Source organism: Paroedura picta, chromosome 13 (assembly GCF_049243985.1).
Source record: "Paroedura picta isolate Pp20150507F chromosome 13, Ppicta_v3.0, whole genome shotgun sequence".
Lineage (NCBI taxonomy): Eukaryota > Metazoa > Chordata > Lepidosauria > Squamata > Gekkonidae > Paroedura > Paroedura picta.
Genome location: NC_135381.1, coordinates 26514623 through 26537809, shown reverse-complemented (window position 1 = coordinate 26537809; position 23187 = coordinate 26514623). Strand labels below are relative to the sequence as shown.

General features: G+C 42.3%; 1 protein-coding gene across 9 annotated transcripts in view; it reads left to right on the top strand.

Moving 5' to 3' along the window:
• Positions 1 to 23187, top strand: part of IL1RAPL2 (interleukin 1 receptor accessory protein like 2) — a 592622-nt gene that overhangs the window by 105181 nt on the left and 464254 nt on the right. For 7 of the 9 annotated variants that reach the window (XM_077308260.1, XM_077308262.1, XM_077308257.1 and 4 more), the window contains one exon: positions 2482 to 2582. The exons of 1 other annotated variant lie outside the window; for it this stretch is intronic. In XM_077308260.1, coding sequence (XP_077164375.1) covers positions 2501 to 2582 — 82 coding nt within the window. In that variant the 5' untranslated portion in view covers positions 2482 to 2500. Of the gene's footprint in view, positions 1 to 2481; positions 2583 to 23187 lie in introns of those variants that run through there. One more of the 9 variants, XM_077308265.1, reaches the window with a different exon arrangement.

Here is a 23187-nt window from a genome sequence, read left to right as displayed (position 1 = left end):
AAGATCAGAGGGGCTGATCCTGACACAGGGCCATCAAGAAACCCCAGATTTTCATGAAACCCTGGGCTGAATCTGCACTTCATTTATTCTATTGTCAATCCTGTTGAATTCAGATCGATTTGAACTCTGGTCTTCCTCTCCCCATTGAAACAGAAAAGTATTCTGCATATGGTTAGGGAAGGTCAGAAGAGGAGGGGGGAGCTAAGCACAGCTGGAGCCTCTTTCTTTTCTTGAAGGGGGGGAGAGGATTGGAGACAGCAGAAGAAGGAGAAAAAAAACCAAGATGCAAATCTCTCCCAACATAAGTTAGGGCTTCTGGGAGCTTCTGCTGAGAAAAATTAGGGGCTTCCCCTTTAAGGCAAGCCCCTTCCCCTGGGCAGCCTTGGCCAATCAGGGCTTCTCTACCACGGAGCTCTTCAGCAAATTCAAAGCAGCCAGAGATCCGCATGTTTTCTCATGCTTTCTCAATCTGATTCTTCAAATATTGAGGGTTAAAACCACTCCAGAATATTGCAGGTTAAAGGTAGGGTCACTTCGGATCAATTATGCTTATTGCAGAGGGAAAATTTAAATTGGACAAAATCAAAATGGAAATTGCATTCAGTGGAGATAGCAGGGACTGAATCGACCTGGGATTGGAATAAAAGCTCTGTGCAGTTTACACCCTGGTTGAAAAAGCCTGCCTTAAAATTGTGGGCATATGGCAGACATATAATATAGAAAGGCTTGCCAAGGATCTGTCTGTGGAATGCACATTTGGTACACTGGTATTGCACAATTTGTTCAAACCACAAAATGTACCACTCAAATGTGTTTGAGGAAAGACCTGGGTTTGCTATTATACAGAGCGTGAAGCAACTGTTCAGTCTGTTATATTTTGTCGCTTTCTTGCTGGTGGCAGTTTTGTCAGGGCAACTGTGACTCTCTTCAGATAGGAAGGATTGCTGGAGCACTTGCTAGAAACCAATTTTGGCTTTTGAAACAAGTCGATTTTCTGCAATTAAGTTCCTCTTGGGGATGGAGGATGGTAGTGGGAGAGACTAACATACCATGGAACAAGGATCCAAGTTACCTGCTTCTACCATAATAGCTGAAGAGAGCTAAGTGGTGGAAAGTAATTTGCCAAGTTACACTTGAAAATCATCCTGGCATAACATCATCATTACAATGATCTGTCAAAAGATTTAGTTCAATTACACACACACACAGAATCTCTTGTCAAGGTGTCCCTGCTTGCATTACGATTTGATTGCATGAGTTTTTTTTAAAAAACTAACCTCTGCTTGCCAAGTCATTCATTAAACACTGAAGGACAGCCTCCATGCCACAGAGTTTTTGAGGTCCCCTTTGGCTTTTGAGTGCTCCAACACAAAGGAATTTGGGAAATGTAAAGCACTCAGAGGAATAACAGATTTTCAGGAGGACAAAGCTTTGAATATTCATAGCCTGTAATATATTGGGGGAATTAAAGAACCTTAAAGGTCATGTTGTAATTTGAAATATTTGAATAGGCAGTGCAATTGCTGTGGTATAAGACACCCTTTTTCAACCTTTTGACCATGGAGGTACTGCTGAAATATTTTCCAGGCTTTGAGGTACCAGGAAGTGATGTCAGCTGACTACACCTCCCTGGCATGTCCCCCAGAAGTGAGATGAGCCTTGGCCAGGAAAGGTTTAAATGTCCAGAGGTCCTCCCCTTCCAACCCCCTCCAGGCCCAAATAAGCGGAAAATAAATTTAAAATAAAAAACAATCCTTTTATTTCCTCTTCACCTGGAAACAGCAGGCACAGGGTGGTAGGGCTATCACTAGCTGCTATTTTGAAAAACCTTACACTGCAGTACCACTGAGTGGCTTTCATTATTTTTGTGTTGTATCCCATGAAGAAGAATTAATCTCAATGTACTTCCAGCTGGAACTGCTACCTTTAATATATTAAAGATATCCCTCAATTCCGTAGTTTTCCATTTGTCTTTTGCTTGGTTTTCCACAGCTTCCCAAGGGTTACCTTTCCAAATTGAAAAGAAAATAAGTGTCTTGGGAAAGGGGAAGTAATTGAGCGTATCTAGTCTTTTGCAATTCAACTTCTAAGTTAAATTTAAAAACACATTCCAGTATCTTGTATCAGCTGCAACTGGTTCTGGACTTAAAACAGACCACCTCTGTTTCTTAAGGCTGCGGATATATCTGATGCTTAATTTGGGATCCATAGTTGATGTGTTCCGAATATATGATGCAAAATAAAAAGCATAGTGCATTGCTTTGAGGAATTCCTCTTTTGTCTTGGTCTGAAACCAACAGATGTATTATATTGAGTATTGCTTTGTGATTTTGCTCCTGCAGAATCATAAACCCAGAAGTTACTGCTTTAAGACATTGTATTGGATAAAGAATTTTATGGAAATGTTCAGGCATAATGACAATCTGGTTGCCATCAAGGGAACTAGGACTTAGACTGAGTTGTGCTGTGTTTGCATTCCAGCTACCAAAGGGAATCAGAAATGGAGTACCACATCTTATTAATCCTCGTGAGTTGCGCTGTGTTCAGCACCAATGTGAAGCTGGTGTCAAAGAGGAATTCAGGTAAGTTTCAGAAATACATTCTTCCGTCTTCTGCTTAAGTCCGTCTGCCACTTTTCCCCCTGATTCTAAGGTGGCATTCCAAAGTCTGAAATGGTCATGATAGCATCTAAGTGCTGAGATCTCAGGTTGCTCACTACTCATGTAAAGTTTAATGGCAGATTTGCTAGAGCTTATTTTCATTTCAAAGAAAGGCCTTCTGTTTGGTCCCTGTTTATTATTTCCTACACAAATCCTTTAGCAGAGCTTTGCCGATTGGAACTTGGATTCTTTGGGAGCATTTCCTTAAAAAAAAATCAAGTGAGAAAAACTGTTTAGTGTCCAAGAGAATATGGGAAGTTCCTCAATGAATGTTACAGAGTTGCATTGTAGACTGAGGAGTACTCTTGTGACTGTTCATGTGTTTGATGAGGATGCTTCTGACAAGAGGTTTGTGACTGGTTGGGTATGGTTGGATACATCTGTGGTTTATGTCAATCCCTGTGAGTTGATTCTGGTCAAATTTATTTATTTATTTAGATTTCTATACCACCCATTTCTTTGCATAGCAGAATTTCCGCCCATTTCTTTGCATAGTTCTTATGACATAGCAGAACCTGCACAGGTAGGAAAAAAAGCAGTAGCTGGATATTTCCTGTTTCCTTTCTTGAATTCTGTGCCCCCATTGTTGAGGAAAGTGCTTCCTGGACTTTGCATGGTATACGTAGGCTTCAGGCTGTACTCCCAGTAACTTGCTGTATGGTCAAAGTGCCATCTACTGTCATGTCACAGACCTCCTGTCCCAGTTCATTTGTGATTGTGACCGCATCTTTTAAACTGACCTGGACAAGACTGCCACAGCTCGGTTGTGGACACAATTTTAATTTTAATCTGCTTGTATTAATAATTTTAAATTAATTCTCATTCTAAATTATATTTGTTTTAACTACTGTTTTTATTACTTGTACATACAACATTGTATACCTCCCTGAGCCAGGTTGCTGGGGGCTGGTGGTATAAAAACCAGTCAAACAAACAAACAAACAACTCTCCTAAGATAAACACCTTTGCTACAGTTCCTTTTCACCTGTCAGCCATAATTAAGCAGAAGAAAAAAGTCTCAAGCTGGAGATGGCAAATGATTTATTCCACTATTCGAAACAATTTCAAAATGGATTCCTAGTTATAGTCTGTTTTCGATAACTTCATCAGTGATATTCTAAATCTCAATATTGCTAATTACTCAATCTTCTCTAATTGTATTCTTATGGGTGATGAAATTATAGAAAATAACTTAGTCTCTGATAATGTCTTGGTTTCTGTAGTTCAATCCCAAAATGGTCACATAATATTCATAATATTAGTAGATCCCCTAGAAATTTAGATATTATGTGACCATTTTGGGATTGAATTACAGAAACTAAGACATTATCAGAGACTAAGTTATTTGAAATTGTTTTGAATATTGGAATAAATCATTTGCCATTGCCAGCTTGAAACTTTTTTTCTTTTGCACAGTTCCTTTTCAAAGCATTGATCTGCTCATTGCAAAATGTATCAGAGGATTTTTCCTGTGTTGCCTTTGAATTTCTACAATGTGGATTGAGAGATAACATTTCATATATATTTCCAGCAGCATTTCCAGGTTTGCATGCTGTGTTTTTCTGTAGTGGAAAGTTAACTTTCATATGCTCAGTAGGTGACATTTTGGATTCATTGATGAGTGTACACTTCTTAATTAAAAAAAAATACTATGTGAAGCAAATCTATTGATGTTTCTTTCAATAATATCATGTGTTAACTGGATTTTCTATGTTTCCTGGTTTTAAGATTGGTGCCTGAAGCATAGCTAATGTCTGTGTCCTTTTTGGAAAAAGATTGTGCACATGGAAACTTGTTTTTAAACTGCTCGCTGGTACACATGGGAAGGATTAGCTGTCATGTGCTATGTTTGCCCTGAAGAGAGAACACTCAATACAAGAGTTGAAAGAGTGTGATTTTTTTGCTACAAGATAATAAGTTAGAATTGATTGTTTCCCTGGTCTAGGACTAAGTCTTTACAGGTCTTAATTTATCTGACCACTTTAGTTTTTTAATCTGAGGCTCTGTTTGCTAGCAAGATGCCCATGGGATCTTAGGGATGATTGATATTTGCAGCACAGCTCAGCTTGTCACATAGGTTTTTCAGATATGCAACTAAGAGAGAAGGTCCTCCAATGTGGTGTTAAGGGAACCTTTTCCATATTGCTATTTATAGGGCATTGTGGAAAGCAAAGGCTCCCTAAATCTAGGCAACTGACTTTCCCCCTCAACTTTCTGTTAATAGTTATTCTGTTAAATGATCAAAAGAATTTTACAATTATGTGGAGTTTCTGATCAGGTAGAGAAATCATGGTTAAAGTACTTGGCATGATGGGAAGATGGTGGCTGTGAACATCTGCCAAACTGTCATGGTTGGATGGGATGCAGCCTCAATAGGTCAAAGACTATAGGGAGGGAGGTTTTGGGGGAAAAACACTTCTTGGCCAATCACAGAAGGTTTTCCCTTTTTGAAAATCTTCTGCCCATTGCTCAGAGAGGTGTAAAGCTAGAGGTCTAACCTGACTCTCCATTGCTGCCGCCGCCTTGCTGACCTGCTGCTCTGGTAGAGGAGATTCTCTGAGTCTGACTCCCAGATAGTAAGCTAGGCCTGGCTAGCTGGCTGGCGGCTGCTGCTGCACTGGATCTTAGAGAATCATCGCTGGAGAAGACTTCACCAGGTTTGCCTGAGGGACTCTCCTTTATCCTCTTCTTTCTTTTCTACATCAGAACTAACTTTTTATTTTTAAACTCACACTTCTCCTTGGATTTCTGAGGGCAGGTGGGGTGCTTGGGGGATTATCTGGGATTTTTTCTGTTCTTTTCTTTTTTCCTTTTGATTTTGTGGGCTGCTGCCTGTGATATTATCTGTTTTGGGGGTTCTTCTCTTGGTTTCTTGGGAATGTTTAATCTGTTTAGTTGTTTTGTCCTTGGTTGCTACAGGACTGTTGTTTTCTTAGGGGGGCTGATACGGATCTGTTATTTTGCAATTTGGTTGCCAGTGGGGCTGTTGGTTATTGGAGAGCGTGGACTGTTTTGTTGTTGTGCTGTTGGTTGCTGGGTGGCAGTTGTTTTCTTGGAAGGCCGGTACAGCTTTTTAAAAAATCTGTGAGTAGGGGCTGCGCCTAGCGTATTTCCTTTGGATAATGTGTGGAATCTCAGGGGTTGTGTCGAACAAGATTTATCCATGACAAGAGAAACTGGGCTTTTGCAAGCCAGTCTTCTTGTGGCTTCTTGCCTTTTAAAGACTTTGCTATGAATGTTGTGTGACTTTTGTTTTCAAAGGTGTACTAGCTGTAGCACATTAAAGATTGTCTCGGATTTAACAGAGGGAATCAGGAAACCCTTCCTTTTTAAAGTGATAAAGTATATTTGATTCACCCCCAGGGCTGGTAAGATTCTTAAAAGCCATTATGGGATGGGATAAATAATTTAAAATAATTTAAAATGTTGATTGGAATTTCACCATACTCCCAGGAGTCAATAATGTACAACATCTCGAGTTTGAGCTTTTGTGGATTTCTGATTAAATGTGGATCTGGACCTTTATTTCCTTGGACAAAGTAAACACCACGTCCTCACTTATCCCATCTCATTGCTAACAAAGTTTAACCCTAATAGGTGTTGGTGCCTCCAGGTATGCTTGTACTTCAAACACACACAAAAACAAACAAACCTTATTCTACAGGATCCCATCTTAGGCCTGTAAAGTCTCTGCAAAGGTTTAGCAAATGTCACCTGTCCTGTTTGAGGTTGTGGTTGAGTTGCCAGCTGGATCTGAACTGGTGACATTTGGATCTCAAAACACTGGCCTTTATTATTATATCCATAATGTTAGGTTGTTGCATTATAATCTAACAAGGACACTGTTGTGTCTATTTTATAACCTAGTAAAGCTAGAAGATGTTATGCAAGATGAAGCTCTTCCACCATGCATTTAATCAAGGCTAGGGTTGGTAGATCGCTGGATCCCCCCTCACCCTCTCACCTGCCTTTCTATTTCCTTTTTCTTTTCTTTCTCCTTCTCCTTTCCCCTTTCCTAGATGACATCTCCATCCCAGATAGTCCATCCTCCATGTTATTTTGATTACAGCACAGAGTCTGGTGCCCACCAAGGAAAAACTGATAATTGGCTGTTTTGCCTGCAGCTTGTTTCTTTTTTTGGTTATGTTTTATAATACTGTTTTTTTTAGTGGGGTATATTGGATTTTATCATTTTATTGTAATGATTATAATGTAAGTTACTGCAAGCCAGCATGTTAGATAGATAAATGGATGGATGGATGAATGGCAGTGAGAGGTTGTGACCCTTGTGCTGTGCTGTTTTGCTTCTATTCTTTGTGGGTCTGACCCAAAGGGCAAAAACTCAAAGGCCCTTGGTCCTTGGGTCTGAGCACATGGCGTACATCCATGAGTGAACTGGAGCACTGGATCAAAAACTAGCCCACACTATAGGTGGCTACTTAGATTTTTTAAGTATGTTGTTTTCTGTTGCACTTTCATTATATTTTTCAATGTTGTAAATGTCAAGGGGGTGGCAGGTTACAGTGGATGAGTGATAGGGTTGTGAGTGTCCTGCATAGTGCAGAGGGTTGGACTAGATGACCTAGGAGATCCCTCTCAACTCTATTTTTCTATGATTCTATGATTCTACCTTGGAGGAGAAAAATAGCATATACACTAAGTAACATTTGTATGTTTCTGCTTCTCTGGAAAAAAATTGATCTTGTGGATCTGACTTTTGTGGAGCGCTCTGTTGCTATTGTGCCTCGCTGGCATGGGCTGGGGAGAGAAACCTTTGCCTAGCATTGCCACTAGGAGGCATTTCAGTGTGCCAAAGCCTGCCGTGCAGTGAAGCATTGCTTCCCGCAGTTCCTTTGACCCTGAAATAGGCTTTGATCTAATTTTGAAGGTCAGATTTTTTAAAAGATTAATACAATCTGTATGTATTCTTCAAGGGAATTCCAGAAACCACAAAGTGGAACCAGACTGAATGTGGAAAATCAACAACTTGTATTAGAAGTAGAGCATTGCAAGTCAACCTGACAGCAATAATAGCATGCATATATGAGGCTATAAGCGGGAATTCCCCCTCCAGAGAGGCATTTCTCGGTTTTGTTGGAGAAAAAAAATGGAAGGTTTTATGTAGGTCAACAGAACTCTTATTAACTATGACTTGGGAACCCATTAGCCACAGACTTATGCTCTTCCTTTAGGGTCTAAGTGATTAAATCTGCTCATTCCTATTCTGCTCTCTTTTTTTCCCCTGTGGATGTTTCAGTCTAACAATTAAATTGCCTTTTGGATTTAGCCGTCATCAGGGCTTCTTGCAGCTAGTGGCTTGGATTTGAAGTGGTGCAAGTAGAATCAAGGCAACTCTCCCCCATCCCCATAGCCTTCTGCCTCTTGAAAATTGGCTGCTGTGGGTCAGTGCACCCTGGGAGCAGTCTGAGGGGTAAACGGGGAATCTGTCGCAGAAAGAAGCAAATGGAAATCCCATTCCATTGGGAGAACTGGAAAAGCAGAATGGTGCCTTAGGAGCAAGCCAGAGTTTTGTATTGAATAGATGTGGAAGGCCAAGGATCAAGTCCCTGTTCGGTCATCAAGCATTCCTTTTAGGGGGCTGCAGTTTAGGACTGAACAGGTGTGGTGAGAACATGTGCAAAGCAACTTGGAAGAAGGTGGGTGTAGTAATGTTCAGATGTGGTTCAGTCCTTCACTCTCACGTCATGAATTTGGAAGTCCTCCAAAGAGAAACCCTTTTTTGGCCCTAACCCTGGCCTGGTGGTGGAATGCTCTGCCTATAGAGATCACAGCCAGGTAAGACTTAATGTAGTTCCACAGGGCCTGCAAGATGGAGCTTTTTCACCAGGCGTACAGTTGAGGCCAGGAAATAACCTCAGGAAAATGCTGCCTGGCTGTAAATGGATCCAATCAACCAAACAACTGACTAGTCCCCCCACTCATTAAGATTTTAAATTGTAAAGAGGAGGATGCTTTTAAATAATTCTAAACCTCAATGAGCCTCTTGTGGCGCAGAGTGGTAAGGCAGCCATCTGAAAGCTTTGCCCATAAGGCTGGGAGTTCAATCCCAGCAGCCGGCTCAAGGTTGACTCAGCCTTCCATCCTTCCGAGGTCGGTAAAATGAGTACCCAGCTTGCTGGGGGGTAAACGGTAATGACTGGGGAAGGCACTGGCAAACCACCCCGTATTGAGTCTGCCATGAAAGCGCTAGAGGGCGTCACCCCAAGGGTCAGACATGACTCGGTGCTTGCACAGGGGATACCTTTACCTTTACCTTTACCTTTAAACCTCAATATAAATATATATTTAATTTAGAGTATATATGATATATGCAAACTATCTGTCCTGATTGTTTTGATATTTGCTATTATCTGTCCTGAGCTCTCTGAACATCTGGAAATGCTAGACATCTGTTTTTATTTATCTTCTGTTATTTTCAGTCATTACCTGAACTGATCATAGCATTCTGCATGCAGATTGGGCCAGGAAGATATTATTGAACATGAAGGAAGTGGCTTTTTAGGGGGTACAAGTTAATTCTTCAGCATTTGCAAATTCAGTGGTGGTTTTGCTAAATTATTCTAATGTTTTTTTTTTCCAACTGGGGTTAAGTAGATGTTTTATAGATTTCCCTGAAGAGGAACACAGATGTTTGAAACTCCTTGGAAAATCTGATAAGCAAACTATAAATTATTTATATCTATAAAATCCATCTATGATTAAAATCTTTGAAATGGTTGACACAGTGCATCAACACCTTAAACAACAAAAGAAAGCAATAGTTGTCAGTGGGAGATGAATAAAAGCATAAGTTCAAGGTATTGGTATTGACCTTCAAGGCTGTATGCTGCCTGGGTCCTACTTATCTGTGGGACTGCTTGGTTGCTTATGCCACCTGCAGGACTCTTCGTTCTTCAGGTATGAATTTACCAGTTGTCTTGGGCTCCCGAGACATCTGCCTGGCCTTAACCAGGGCCAGGGCATTTTCGGTCCTGGTCTCAGCCTGGTGAAATGAGCTCCCAGAAGAGCTGAGGGCCCTGCCAGAGTTACCAGGTTTCTGCAGGGCCTGCAAGATGCAGCTCTTCCACCAGGCATATGGTGGAGGCCAGGGTGGGGGCTCGGCATTACCATCACAGGATTCCCCAGACATGTTAGATCTGGCTCCCCACTTCCATCGTAGGCCCTCAAGCTGAGCAGGGGTGGGGGTGGGGGTTGGGTGTTTAAAATTCTCTAGGGAAGTGATCGCCATCTGTTTTAATTGTGATAAAGGGTGTTTTTATGGGTTTTTATGAAAATTATTGTTTTATAATTGTAAACCACCGTGAGACTTTCAGAGAGTGGCAGTATAAAAAAAATCAAAGAATAAATAAATATATAAGTTCATAACAAGACAGTCAAGGGCACCAAAAAAGTTTTAAAATCTCAAAAGCTTGCTTGGCATGGCTTCTAACTCACAGGGAAGGCATGAAGAGTCAGTGATAGGGCTACCGTTTGGCATGCAGAAATTCCTGGTCCAATCCCCAGCATCTCTCGTTAAAGCAGGGGTAGTCAAACTGCGGCCCTCCAGATGTCCATGGACTACAATTCCCAGGAGCCCCCTGCCAGCAAATGCTGGCAGGGGGCTCCTGGGAATTGTAGTCCATGGACATCTGGAGGGCCGCAGTTTGACTACTCCTGTGTTAAAGGGATCAGGCAGCAGATGATGTGAAAGACCTGAGACCCTGAAGAGCTGCTCTCAGTAGATGATACTGACCTGCATAGACCAGTGGCCTGAGTTGGTATACAGCAAGGAGTAAAGGGGTACACATATTATAATGAGCATAACCACACCCAACACCTTGCATACTAATTAACCTATTTGCATAACCATGTCCCCTGACATCACTAGAAGTGGTGCCATCGTGCACCCATGCACCCCCTAGCCTGGATGTGCCGCCATTATGCCACACACACCCCTGACAACACCGGAAGCAGCGTCATCATGCCGCCTTTGCCCCCAGAAACAATTTCCACAGACCATGCTCCCACCGTAAACACAGCCATCTTTTTACACCCCTTGTGACAGAGTTGGAAGTGACATGCAGCATAGATCAACTCTCCCTACTTCATCACAACCAATGGGAATGACCAGGTACGGCCATGTGTCACTATGTGGGGACATGATGACGGCACTTCTGGTGATGTCAGGGGGCGTGGTTATGCAAATAGGTTAATTAGTATGGTTATGCTCATTATAATATGTGTACCCCTTTACTACTACGGCAGTTTCATGTGTTTAGGTAGTTCCATGATTAGGAGCCAAGCCACCATTGTTCAGGTGATGGGGATGTATGGTGCAGCACCTTTGAGGAAGAAAATATGTAACAAGCAATCATTAATCCCATTTAAGTCTTCAAAATTACCACTTTTGAATTGGGCCTGAAAGTGAATGTCACATGCTTCAAGGATTAGAGGTTGCATTCTGAAACCACTGTGGTTACTCTTCAGTGGCAGCCTTATATAGAGTACATTACTGTAGTCCAGAGGCTGTCAAACTGCAGCCCTCCAGATGTCCATGGACTACAATTCCCATGAGCCCCTGCCAGTGAACGCTGGTAAGGGCTCATGGGAATTGTAGTCCATGGACATCTGGAGAGCCGCAGTTTGACTACCCCCGCTGCAGTCAAAATCATGAACAAAACCTTAGTCAGTATTGCCTCTTTGCCATCCTTCTGTTGTGTGATATGACCCTTACCAACTGACTCTCCATGCAGCCATTTTGCCAGATGCCGAGACCCCAGATTCATGCAACTGCAAATCTTCTTGTTTAATCTTTCTAACAAATGTACAAGCTTTGGCTTCCTTTTTAAAAAAATCAAGTATGTTGGCTATACGTGCAAAGTAGCTTCATTCTGGACCTAGGAATCCTAGACTGGATGGTAAATTTTGGGTTATGATTCTAGTCATGAAGCCTAATAACCCTCTAAATTAGTCACCATTAAAGAGAATCATGGCTTAGTTTGCTTTCTTCTTGCATCATCCCAGACCAGATTGATGATGTTTTTAAGAGCACATCCTTAAGGGGCTATTAGTTTATGCAAAAATAAAATTCCCTCTTCTAGGTCTAAAAATATTTCCTAACAACCTAAACAAAATTTAAGTAGTTGAAAATTACCTTTTAGAGCTCCCTGTTGGAAAGCACAGCACAAGCACTAAATTATTCTCATAATTACACCAGTAATAATGTAAAACATTCGTGCATACAGTAAGACCCTTAAAGGAGACCTGACGTTTACATTATACCTTAGGGCTCCTAAGGAGAGATTGACCTGACAACCAAAATCAGATACTGTTATACTGCACAAAAATGTGAAATATCTTTAAGTAAACATTTGTCTTCTTTAAGCAATCAAATAATCTTGATTCCTCCTACTACTATAGACAGATTTTGACATCCACTAGGGCTTAAAGATAGATTCAAGTGGATAGCCATGTTGGTCTGAAGTGGTACAATAGCATTTGAGTTTAATGGCACCTTTAAGATCAACAACGATTTATTCAAGGTGTGAGCTTTTGCATGCATTTGCATCTTAAAGTTGCCATTGGACTCCAATTTTGTTATACTAGGGATTAAAGTTACTTTAATAGGCTATTTTGCAGAAATTGCACGTAGGTATATATTGTGTGGCAATGGAGATGACTTGTAGTAACTGTAAGTAAACATTACTTGTCTGAAATTCTGCAGTATTTGAACAAACAATTGCTTACCGCAACAAAGAACCTTGAAATATAGAAGGGCTGCAGAATTTTGCATTGTCTTGCTCTGCTCAGGATGGGCTCTTCAGGACCTTGAAGAAGAAGGATTGGTTCTTATATGCCGCTATTCCCTGCCTGAAGGAGGCTCAAGGCGGCTTACAGTCGCCTTCCTATTCCTCTCCCCACAACAGACACCCTGTGGGGTGGGTGAGGCTGAGAGAGCCCTGATATCACTGCTCAGACAGAACAGTTTTATCAGTGCCGTGGCGAGCCCAAGGTCACCCAGCTGGTTGCATGTGGGGGAGTGCAGAATCGAACCCGGCATGCCAGATTAGAAGTCCGCACTCCTAACCACTACACCAAACTGGCTCTCCTGGGAATGTAGAGCTTCCTGGGAATGTAGATGCTCACCCGACATTCACATGAATAACTGTCATGTGTAGTAGCTGGACAGATTTCGGCCTTTTAAAAGTTCTGTCTGTATGTCTGGTCTAGAGTCTGGTGATTACTTTCCCCTTTCTAGAGTGCTCTTCGGGACCTTCACATGAATACATGAACTAGTATAGTGAATTAGACCAGGGGGTAGTCAACCTGTGGCCCTCCAGATTATTATTATTTATTATTATTTATTATTATTATTTATTATTTATTATTATTATTATTATTATTATTATTATTATTATCTTTCGATTTATTGCCCGCCACTCCCTTACGGCTCGTTCATGGACTACAATTCCCACGAGCCCCTGCCAGCAAACCAGAAAGTTATCATGTGGCTGTGTTTGGCTGCTGTGACACAGTTCACTAATGTAACAAGATTAACTTTTGTTTATATATTCCTACTGTTATGATGGTCAGTTCTTAGTCTGACGAAGAGTGCTTGCACTCGAAAGCTCACGCCTTGAATAAACCTTTGTTGGTCTTAAAGGTGCTACTGGACTCTGAATTTATTGTGCTACTTCAGACAAACATGGCTACTCATTTGAATATATTCTTATATACATACATTGCTTCAACTTGGTAATTAATGGAGAGGGGCAGTTAAAAAGCTGAGTGGTATGGGTGCCTGAGATTTGCTGGCTAGCAAAGCACCTAGAATGGCCAAAATGCTATTATGGAGGATAAGAACATGAGGGGCCTGACAGAAGGAACCAGAGAGACTAAAACAAACAATGTTGCTATTGTCTTTTTTGCAAGAAAGGAACAGGATGAACAGCCGTAGATGTTGCCTCTTGATGCAGGAAGAACAGTATGGGTCTGAGGGAAAATGCCCTGAGGGTGATCGCAGCAGACAAACCGGTTGGAGGGCTGCATGCTCCCAATTTAGGCTGATCCTGCATTGGGTTGGACTACTAGATGGTATGTCTCCTTCTAACTATATGATTCTATTACTCTGTGATTATATACAGTGATAGTGAGTTGCATATTGACTCAGTGGCACTCAATGCTGGAACAAGAGCGCTTCTGAAAATATGCAAGTTTAATTTCTAACACTATTTGGTAATCAAATCCTTTGTGTCTGGCATTCAAAGGATGTGCCTCCCAATCCTACAATCTCCTTCACTTATGGTGGAAAAGACTTGGTGCCAATGCCTACCCAGAAAATTACACATGGGGTTGAAACACAGTGAAGTTTTTGTGGTCTTGGTGAACAAAACCTAGTTAAATTATGTAGTTTCAATAGCATTTGATAGTATGGCTCCTTAATATCCCTTGCTGATAAAGCTTATATAAGCCAATCTAATTAGTCTACCTTGCTGGAGATTAAAGGCATTAAAAGCAGTGGCTAATTTGACACTGGACAACTTCTTGGTAATTAAGGGCCTTTTCGCACAGGGATCTTTGTTGCAAATTGTTTGCGGAATGAAAAATCGCCATTTAAAATAGTGGAATTCGTCGTTATGCATACCTGCCTTTGTAGTGGAATCAGTTGCGTTTTTTAGCGTTTCCCACAGGCTTCCGGTCTCGGCAGAAATCGCTAGAAAGGAAGCGCTATTGCCAAGCTCGTCCCGCCCCTGGCCGTCAAGCAGCCAATGGGCAGCCGTTAGCATGCTCCCAAACAGCCCCTTTCCCTTTAAGAAAGGTTTTTAAAAAAAAAAAAACGACCCATAGCAACGAATCTAGGTAGATTCGTTGCTATGGAGAGACCCATCCAGCTGCCTAATGTGAGCTGTCGTTTGATTGTATGATCGTTTGCACGCTGCCTCGAGTGATAAAAAAAAATCCCCCCCCCTCTCACGGGCCCGATTTTCGGCTGAATTTATTTGTAAAAAATAAAGGGACTTTATTTCAGCAAACGGGCTTTTCAGTGGTTTGTGCTTAGTGACTAAAGGTGAAGGACTGAAGCCAGGGAAGCCTCTAAACAGAAAGAGGCTCGCCGGTGCGTTTATCCCCGCTCGCTCGGAGAAAAAAAAATGGCGATCGCTTCGCCGGAAGTTTGGAGGAGAGAGCCAGGGGGAGGGACTTTGAAGAACCAGCAACAATGGTAACGCACAGGTCTTTAGCGCTACTGTTGCAGATTGGTTGCAGGAGTGTATCGCTATCCGGAGGGTGAATCCACTTTTCTGGATTCCCCTGAAAGCGCCACAACGAAGCGCTTTTTGCTGATTGGTTTCAGGATTGTTGCAGATTGTCTACGACGTCGTGGGTTATGGCAAATTAGTAGCGTTTCCAAATAGCAACCATTCTGCTACTTTGAAGCCGTGCAAAATGGCCCTAAGTGTTTGCTTACATTTTGTTGAACTGGGCTGCTGTGACGTTTGAGGCTTCAAAATTACCACTGATCTGAATGATGCAACAGTTAATTGCTGTGCAACTCACAGTGTCCTATGGTGAAGTAACATTTCTCTCTCAACAAGTTTTTGTTGTGTCCCTCTGGCTTCCCAGATCTCAAATTAGGAAGGAGGCGAGGTCTCAGAAAAAACAATGTGGTTTATTTGCCAAGAACCCGTAAAGGACACATTCTATCTTCACCAATAGATCAGAGAGAATGCCCGTAGACCATTCTTGATTGCCTATATTTATACAAAGAGTTCAGGAATTCCACTATAGCATAACGGAGGAAGACTCGCGACGAGGTGGCTAGAACATCTCATCACACGCTTATGAAAGTGTATGAGAATGCAGTGAAAGCGATAAAGAAAAATTGCGTCCATGAGCTCTCACCCAGTACAAATGTTTAGACTAATTAGGTAATTTACTGCTCTTGAGGAGGGGTACCAAAAGTCAAGGGAATTGCTGTTTGCCATTATCAAGCTATTTTGCAGACAAAGTTCAGTTGCTTTGCTGTGACCTTCCTGCCAAAGTTGATACAGTTGGTGAACTGGAAACTCCGTGGCCGTTGTGGGGGTTAATGTTTGATGGCTTCAGATGGCTCTGGATAACCGAAGTGGACAAGTTGCTGGGCTCAGTGAGGGCGACCACTTGCCCCTTAGGTCCCTGCCTGCTTAAGTTGGGCGACCAGCGGGTAAGAGGCCCTTTGAGGGAAAATGTGAACCTCTCATATCTCTCTTATGTCCTATGTGTGCGGAATGGGCCCAGGTTACCTTTTAAGCCAGTGGCTCTCAGCCTTTCTTGTTTGATATCTCACCAATCATACTGCTTAAAAAGCTGGGCCCCATTATGATAGAAACCAAAAGCTCACTTTTCCCTAGAAATATATATATATATATAATATATATATATATATATATATATATATATATATATATATATATATATATATATATATATATATATATATAATGTTTATATATGTGTTTATATATGTTTATATATATTCTATTATTATAGTTATCGTTTGCAGGAAGTTTTGAGGACACAGAAAATAGAAGTGGCATTATTCAAAGTAAAGGGCTATGGCTTTAAAAATATAAACAACAAAAAGCAAGGACACATCAAATATACTCACAATCCCTTTCTTTCAAACAACTAAGTTACGGCATTTTTGAAAACCTTTGTTTTAGTTGCAAGGCAGAAGGTGAACAGTCCTTGCCTCTGCATTCAGGTCATGGAGGAACTAAATAGCCAAGTATGTTAGATTCAAGGCTGGCTGAATCCCGTGCAAAATTTGTGCTTACACTAGAGCTCTTCCACAAGCAGATATGTGAGACAACAAAAAACATGGGCTCTACCATAATAGAAACACACACATCCTTTTCTCAAGGATGTGTCTGTATTTACAGGCATTCTGTTATTACTACTAGCATGGGAAAAGATAACAGAGAGCTAAGTCATGGCAGGTAGGGTTGGTGGGAAACCATCTGTCATACTTACTGGTGAACAAGGGGAATGAAGGGTAACAAATCTTAGTAATTATTGTGACAGCCTTGTATCTCAACTAGATGGCTGTGTAAAGAGTCGCTGCTTTAAACCACAGTTTGCAATCCAGATAAAAGTTCTGGGCTGTGCATTGATATTGATGTGACTAAGCTGAAAGACTAATTTATATGGGGAGGAGGGAGGTGAAAGGCTCATAATCCCATAAAGTACTGTATGTCTCTGAACTCTGCTCAGGAAGCATTGTATCAGTGTGTCACTGCTCTATAGACAAGTAATCCCTTTCCATCTTCACCTTCTTTTCTTCACAAAAGTTAACTTAGGGGATCAGTTTTTTAAAAGACTTTTGACAGGTACTGTGAAATTACATTATGTCACCCCTCCACCTCTAGCCACAACAGGGTTGAGTAGATTTCTAATTTCCATTTTCAGCCAGTTTGGTGTAGTGGTTAGGAGTGCGGACTTCTAATCTGGTGTGCCGGGTTCGATTCTGCACTCCCCCACATGCAGCCAGCTGGGTGACCTTGGGCTCACCACGGCACTGATAAAACTGTTCTGACCGAGCAGTGATATCAGGGCTCTCTCAGCCTCACCCAACCCACAGGGTGTCTGTTGTGGGGAGAGGAATGGGAAGGCGATTGTAAGCCGCTTTGAGCCTCCTTTGGGTAGGGAAAAGCGGCATATAAGAACCAACTCTTCTTCTTCTTCTTCTTCTTCTTCTTCTTCAAAGCAACCACATATTATTTGAATTTCTTTGGATGGCTATGGAAAATAAAGAAATCCTCTGATGCGCAATTTAATATTAAAGAAAGAATTTCCAGCTGTTCTCCATAGCCCAGTGATAAAACTCAAGTGCTCCTCCTCTTCTTGCCACTCTTTTAGAGCATGTACAATAGCTGCTAATCACTAAAAGTTAAATGTTCATTCATGAGCTGTTAAAGTAATTAAATCCCACTGCAGAGGGCAGTGCTAAAGAGTGTCTCAAGAGGGGTGCATCATATACCAAATGTAATCTCGCAAATTAACAAAGCCTTTTAGTTATGTAGCTGTGTTACTATGCTAATCTCTTCCCTATGTTAATTTTAAATTAATGAAGCCTTTTCACTTTAAGATACATTGTTACGGGCTCCTCAGAGAGAAGAAATAATAAAGTATTCCATAATCAGTTGAGTTTATGGTTACTCTGATGAGAATATCACCCATGTTTCTAGCCAGCAGGAGAACAGCAGGGACAAGAAATGAAGGGACAGATATGTAGACATAACCATCATTGCAGTTTCCTTTTGCTTATAAATTTTGCTGAATTTATCTTCCCAGGATTTGTTGTAGCATTAAATCTATACTATTCCTTAGTATGTGTTGTATACTATTTATTGTAGCATTAAATCTATACTACCCCTGATCACAGCTAGCTTTTAACCAAGGGTATATGTACCTGGTTTATACACTCTGATGATTAAGATTAATTAATATTCATTGTGGCTGGGATCAACTTTGGTTAATGACAATAAAGACATAATACTGCATTATGATGAGTGTCAGGGAAGGAAAAGGGAGGAGGTGATGAGAAAGTTCAAGTCTCAAAGCAGTTCACATTCCTCTCCCCACAACAGACACCCTGTGGGGTGGGTGAGGCTGAGAGAGCCCTGATATTACTGCCCGGTCAGAACAGTCTTATCAGTGCCGTGGCGAGCCCAAGGTCACCCAGCTGGCTGCATGTGGAGGAGCGCAGAATCGAACCTGGCATGCCAGATTAGAAGTCCGCACTCCTAACCACTACACCAAACTGGCTCTCAACAATCTTGGTGTGAGTTGGGGATGTTGCTAAGCAAAGTATGCGTCTCTGGTCCATTACACAGGATTTTCTCTTTTTTTGTGACAACTGTATCATGTGTCCTTTTGTTGTTACAAGCAAAGCATGGATGGCAGTGTTAGCCATCTTTCCCCCTCCATGAATGAACCTCAAGCTGAATTACAGCTGCATACAGCTGCAATCAAAACTTTAAAAAATGTGGCAAGATCAGTGATGTTGTCTACTGTGTCCCAAAGACACTGGAGATCCCACCTGCCATGTAACATGTAGCTCAATAACTTGACCTTGAAGCCTAGTGTGGGCTTCATGTGAGGACTGGCTGACATCCCACCTGCCATGTAACATGTAGCTCAATAACTTGACCTTGAAGCCTAGTGTGGGCTTCATGTGAGGACTGGCTGACATCCCACCTGCCATGTAACATGTAGTTCAATAACTTGACCTTGAAGCCTAGTGTGGGCTTCATGTGAGGACTGGCTGACATCCCACCTGCCATGTAACATGTAGCTCAATAACTTGACCTTGAAGGCTAGTGTGAGCTTCATGTGAGGACTGGCTGACAGGAAAATTTGAGGCTCAATTAGATGAGAAATGTCCCCAAATCTATTTTCAGTGCTGGGCCTAAGCCATAGTAAAAGGATATTGATCATGTGCAGAATGCCTCTAGTTATTCCCAACTAGCAAGCCCTCATGCACTGTGGTTGGATAAAAGCTCTAATTTTAGACACTTGGACTACAACGGGCATTTTAGAAGATCATTGGTGGTTGCAGTAAGTGTCTCCCTGTTGAGTAGGTCTCTTACTGAAGAGGCCTATGTTGCTAATGCAGGTCCTCAGTTCTGTGGCTTTTTTGCCTTTGTTGTTGAGTGTTGACTCTGCCCTGTCAAGAGGAACAGTAAAGCCTGTGTTGCTGCTGTCTCCAGGGAAGGAATCATTGTTGGTGCATTGGCCTGGCCTAGATGGAATCAAAATAGTTCCTGTTATACAATCCACAACTTTGGACTGCTGCCTTGATTTCTGTGTAGCTGGAGGAGTCACTGGGCACCAAACCTGAAAGCTGGATGCAAAATAGCATGTTCTTCTGCTTGATATGTCCTTCCAAACAAGAGCTGATAGAAAGTCACAGTCTCTGAGGCCAAAGAATAGGAGGAAACTGCCAATATAAGGCAACCAGCGAGGATGCACGGCAGAGCAATTGCTAAAGCAATTACTGAGCTTGAAAGCATGGGCAGAAATACAAAAGATTAGAGAAGGCATTATTTGCAAAATGAAAAGAGCAAAAGTCAAGGCAGTGTTCAGAGTCTCTGGCATCCCGAGCTGATTCTTTAATTGGAGTTGTCTTTTTCTCTCCAAAACTACTCTTTGTTTTTGTGCACAGTGGCATAATCATGTAGAAATCTCCCAATTGTGCTACTAACTGAATGCTTGCAGGGATCAAAAGGGTGGACTGAAGAATAACCAGAGCCCACAGGATTCTGCTTTCTTTGTTGAGCTGCTTGTTTTCAGTTGGCATAATGTCTTTCAGTGTCCACCCACCTTGGGAGTCACTGCTGAAAGGCTCAGATACAAAGATTATATGTAAACTAGAGGTAAAGCCAATTGTATTTTCTAATACAATGGGCACTAGCCTGGGCGCTGCTGGCCCCGGTGGCCTTGCAGTGCTCCTGTTGGGCCCGCCGCGCCAAAGCCTTTCTCCCCCTCCCTCCCCCGAGGTCCCAGCTTCGGCACGGCGAAAGGAGCAGGCCGGCGCATCTCCGACACGGCAGGCCTGCTCCTTTCGCTGCGCGGAAGCCTTCCCCCTCCGAGGTCCTGGCTTCCAGGCAGCCTTTCCCCCCCCTCCCCTGAGGTCCGGGCCTCCTTTTGCCGTAGTGAAGCCTTTCCTCCCCCTCCCCGCCCCGAGGTCCTGGCTTCGGCACCGGAAAAGGCTCTTCGCCCGGCTCCCTCACCTCCCGGACTGACACTTGGAGGGGCCAATTGGGAGCCGCGAAGTGGCTCACGATTGGCCCCTTTGAGTTTTTATCCCGGACTCACCCTGCCCCTTTCTCCTCCCACATTGCCCTTACTGCATTATTACTACCGCTCCCATGGAGCAGTTTATAGATAGATAAATACATGGCGCATGTATCACAATGTAAGGCAGTTCATGAACATTGTTTCAAGATATACTCAGCAGAACAAAATGTTAGAGCATTGAGGAAGTAGGCTGGATCACACTACTTCAGACAACAAGTGAAAATTCCTGTTTTGAAGATCCCTCTGCAAGTTGAAAAGTCAAAGGACTGCTTTAGTCAGCAAGTTGAAAAGTCAAAGGACTTTGGTAAACTAGCCAGTTTGGTGTAGACTTTAGTTTGATTTTCTGCTTCTCCTCTACACACAGCTAGCTGGGTGACCTTGGGCTTGCCACAGCACTGATAAAGCTATTCTGACCTAATATCAGGGCTCTCTCAGCCTCACCTACCTCACAGAGTGTTTGTAGTGGGGAGAGGAAAGGGAAGGAGACTGTAAGCTGCTTTAATACTCTTTTGGGCAGAGAAAAGCAGCATATAAGAAGCAACTCTTCTATTCATGGAAGTTTTTAAGCATGGGAGAAGGTACAAAAATGATAAGCCTCAGCTGTAGTATGTATATATTCGGTAAAACATTTATCAGGCACTATGGCCATATATGGTGCTATGACCCACCCACCCCTCTCAATTTGGCTGATGATGGCCTATAGGGGGAAGGGGAGGGGGCCCGGGTGGGTGTGTACACAACTACACTTCCCAACCATATTCTGCACTATTGTGCCAAATCCTGGGGTTTCTCAAAGCCAAAAGAACGTTTCAGGGGTCTCTCAACAGTAAAAAAGCTGAGAAGGGCTGGTATAGACTTTGCTCAAAAATGATAATAACCATATATTCCCCCCCTCATAGGTTTGGAGCAGGTATAGGAGCTCTAAGAGTTTACAGGAGAAGGGAGATTTGAAGCAGAGTCTGATTCTTGGTTTGCTGTGCGGTTCTAAATAGAATTTACATCCTTTGAATCCATAGAAGTCAGCGGACTTGGAAGGCGCTTCTCAGGATGGCATTGTCAGTTCTTAGCTACACTGGTACTTTTTAAATCAGGGAGGGCAAATCATGTGATGTAATTCGGATGAGGCAGAGGTTCTCTGAGTTAGCAGAAAGCTGAACCTGGGGGCTTTCCTGTGTCGATGGAGTCATACTCTCCTTGAAAAGGCAGGTTTCCAGCTTGAGAGTGTTACTTGACACAGTAGACCAGGGGTAGTCAAACTGCGGCCCTCCAGATGTCCATGGACCACAATTTGTAGTCCATGGACATCTGGAGGGCTGCAGTTTGACTACCCCTGCAGTAGACACTTTAGAAAACTAGGTGGCTAGGTCAAAGATTTTGCTTCGCTTTGGCAGGTACCTAAACTGTGTTTGCTCTCTGATCAGTCAGATCTAAACACAGTGATCCATGCCTAGTTGTATCCAGACTGGACTATTGCAGCCTGCTCTACTTGGGGCTACACTTGAAGAGTGTTCAGAGGCTACAGCTAGAGCCAAATGCTGTGACTGGAATGCTGGCCAGGGCCAGCGATTGGGAGCATGTGACCCCAATTGCATAGCAATTACATAAACTACTGATCCATGCTACAGTTCAATTCAGTGTTTTTGACCTTTAAAGCCCTACACAGCTTAGGACTGCGTTTTCTGAAGGACCGTCTTCTCCTGTGCATTACTTCTAGGGAATTAAGGTCACAGGGAGAGGCCCTTCTGACTGTCCCATCCAAAGAAAATAAACCTCAGTGCTGACTTTTCCTTCTAAAGAGAAATGGTAACTCACAAAAATCTCCTTCCTCCATTACCTCAGAAAAAAGCAAGCACTGAGGTTTTTGGTTCTATAGAAATGTGTTTTGGATTTATTTAATTGAAAAGCTGGTAGTTATTAATCAACTAAAATATATCTGTTTTTTGAACATTTTGGAAATTATGAATTTGGTTTCTTTGTAGCTTTTTAAAATGTGCATCTTATTTTGAGGACTCGGGCGGGGGGGAAACAAAATCAATCAAAGGACCTAGTTTCTAGCTTGTTAGCAGAATTCATTTCAAGTGCCTATTTTCTTACCCACCCAGGGTTGGGTAAGGAGGGTGGCACAGCTGGGAGGAGGAGGGGCAGGGGAGGGGGAGGGGGAGGATGAGGATGAGGATGAGGATGATGATGATCCTTTCCTGCATGATGCTCCTTTCTTATACCATCTGTGACTTCATGACTTTCAGGGATGGTTAACATTAAATTTGTTTGTCCTCTCAGACTTTGTTCTCACAGTTTGGATATGCTCATGGGTTGCAGTGACAGGTCTCATGAAGTCTAATGGTGGCAACCTATTAATGCTTGCTGGACTGAAATGTGTGCCAGACCATGTTATCCCAATAAGTCTGCTGGGAACACCAGATGGGCCTTTTTGGGGTGTTGATCCCATGTAAGACATGTTTTACGAACAGGAGTTAATTGGGCCTTCCTCCTACCTGCTTTCTGGCAAAACATTTATTTGTTTATTTACTTTATAATATACTTTCCTCCCCCAGGGATACCAAAAGCAGCTTACACCAGTATCCTATTCTCTATTTTATCTTCACAACAACACTTTGTTAGGTTTCTACAGATTGTCTGATACATCAATCCTTGACTTGGTGCAAAACATCAGGTTTATTCAGAGCAA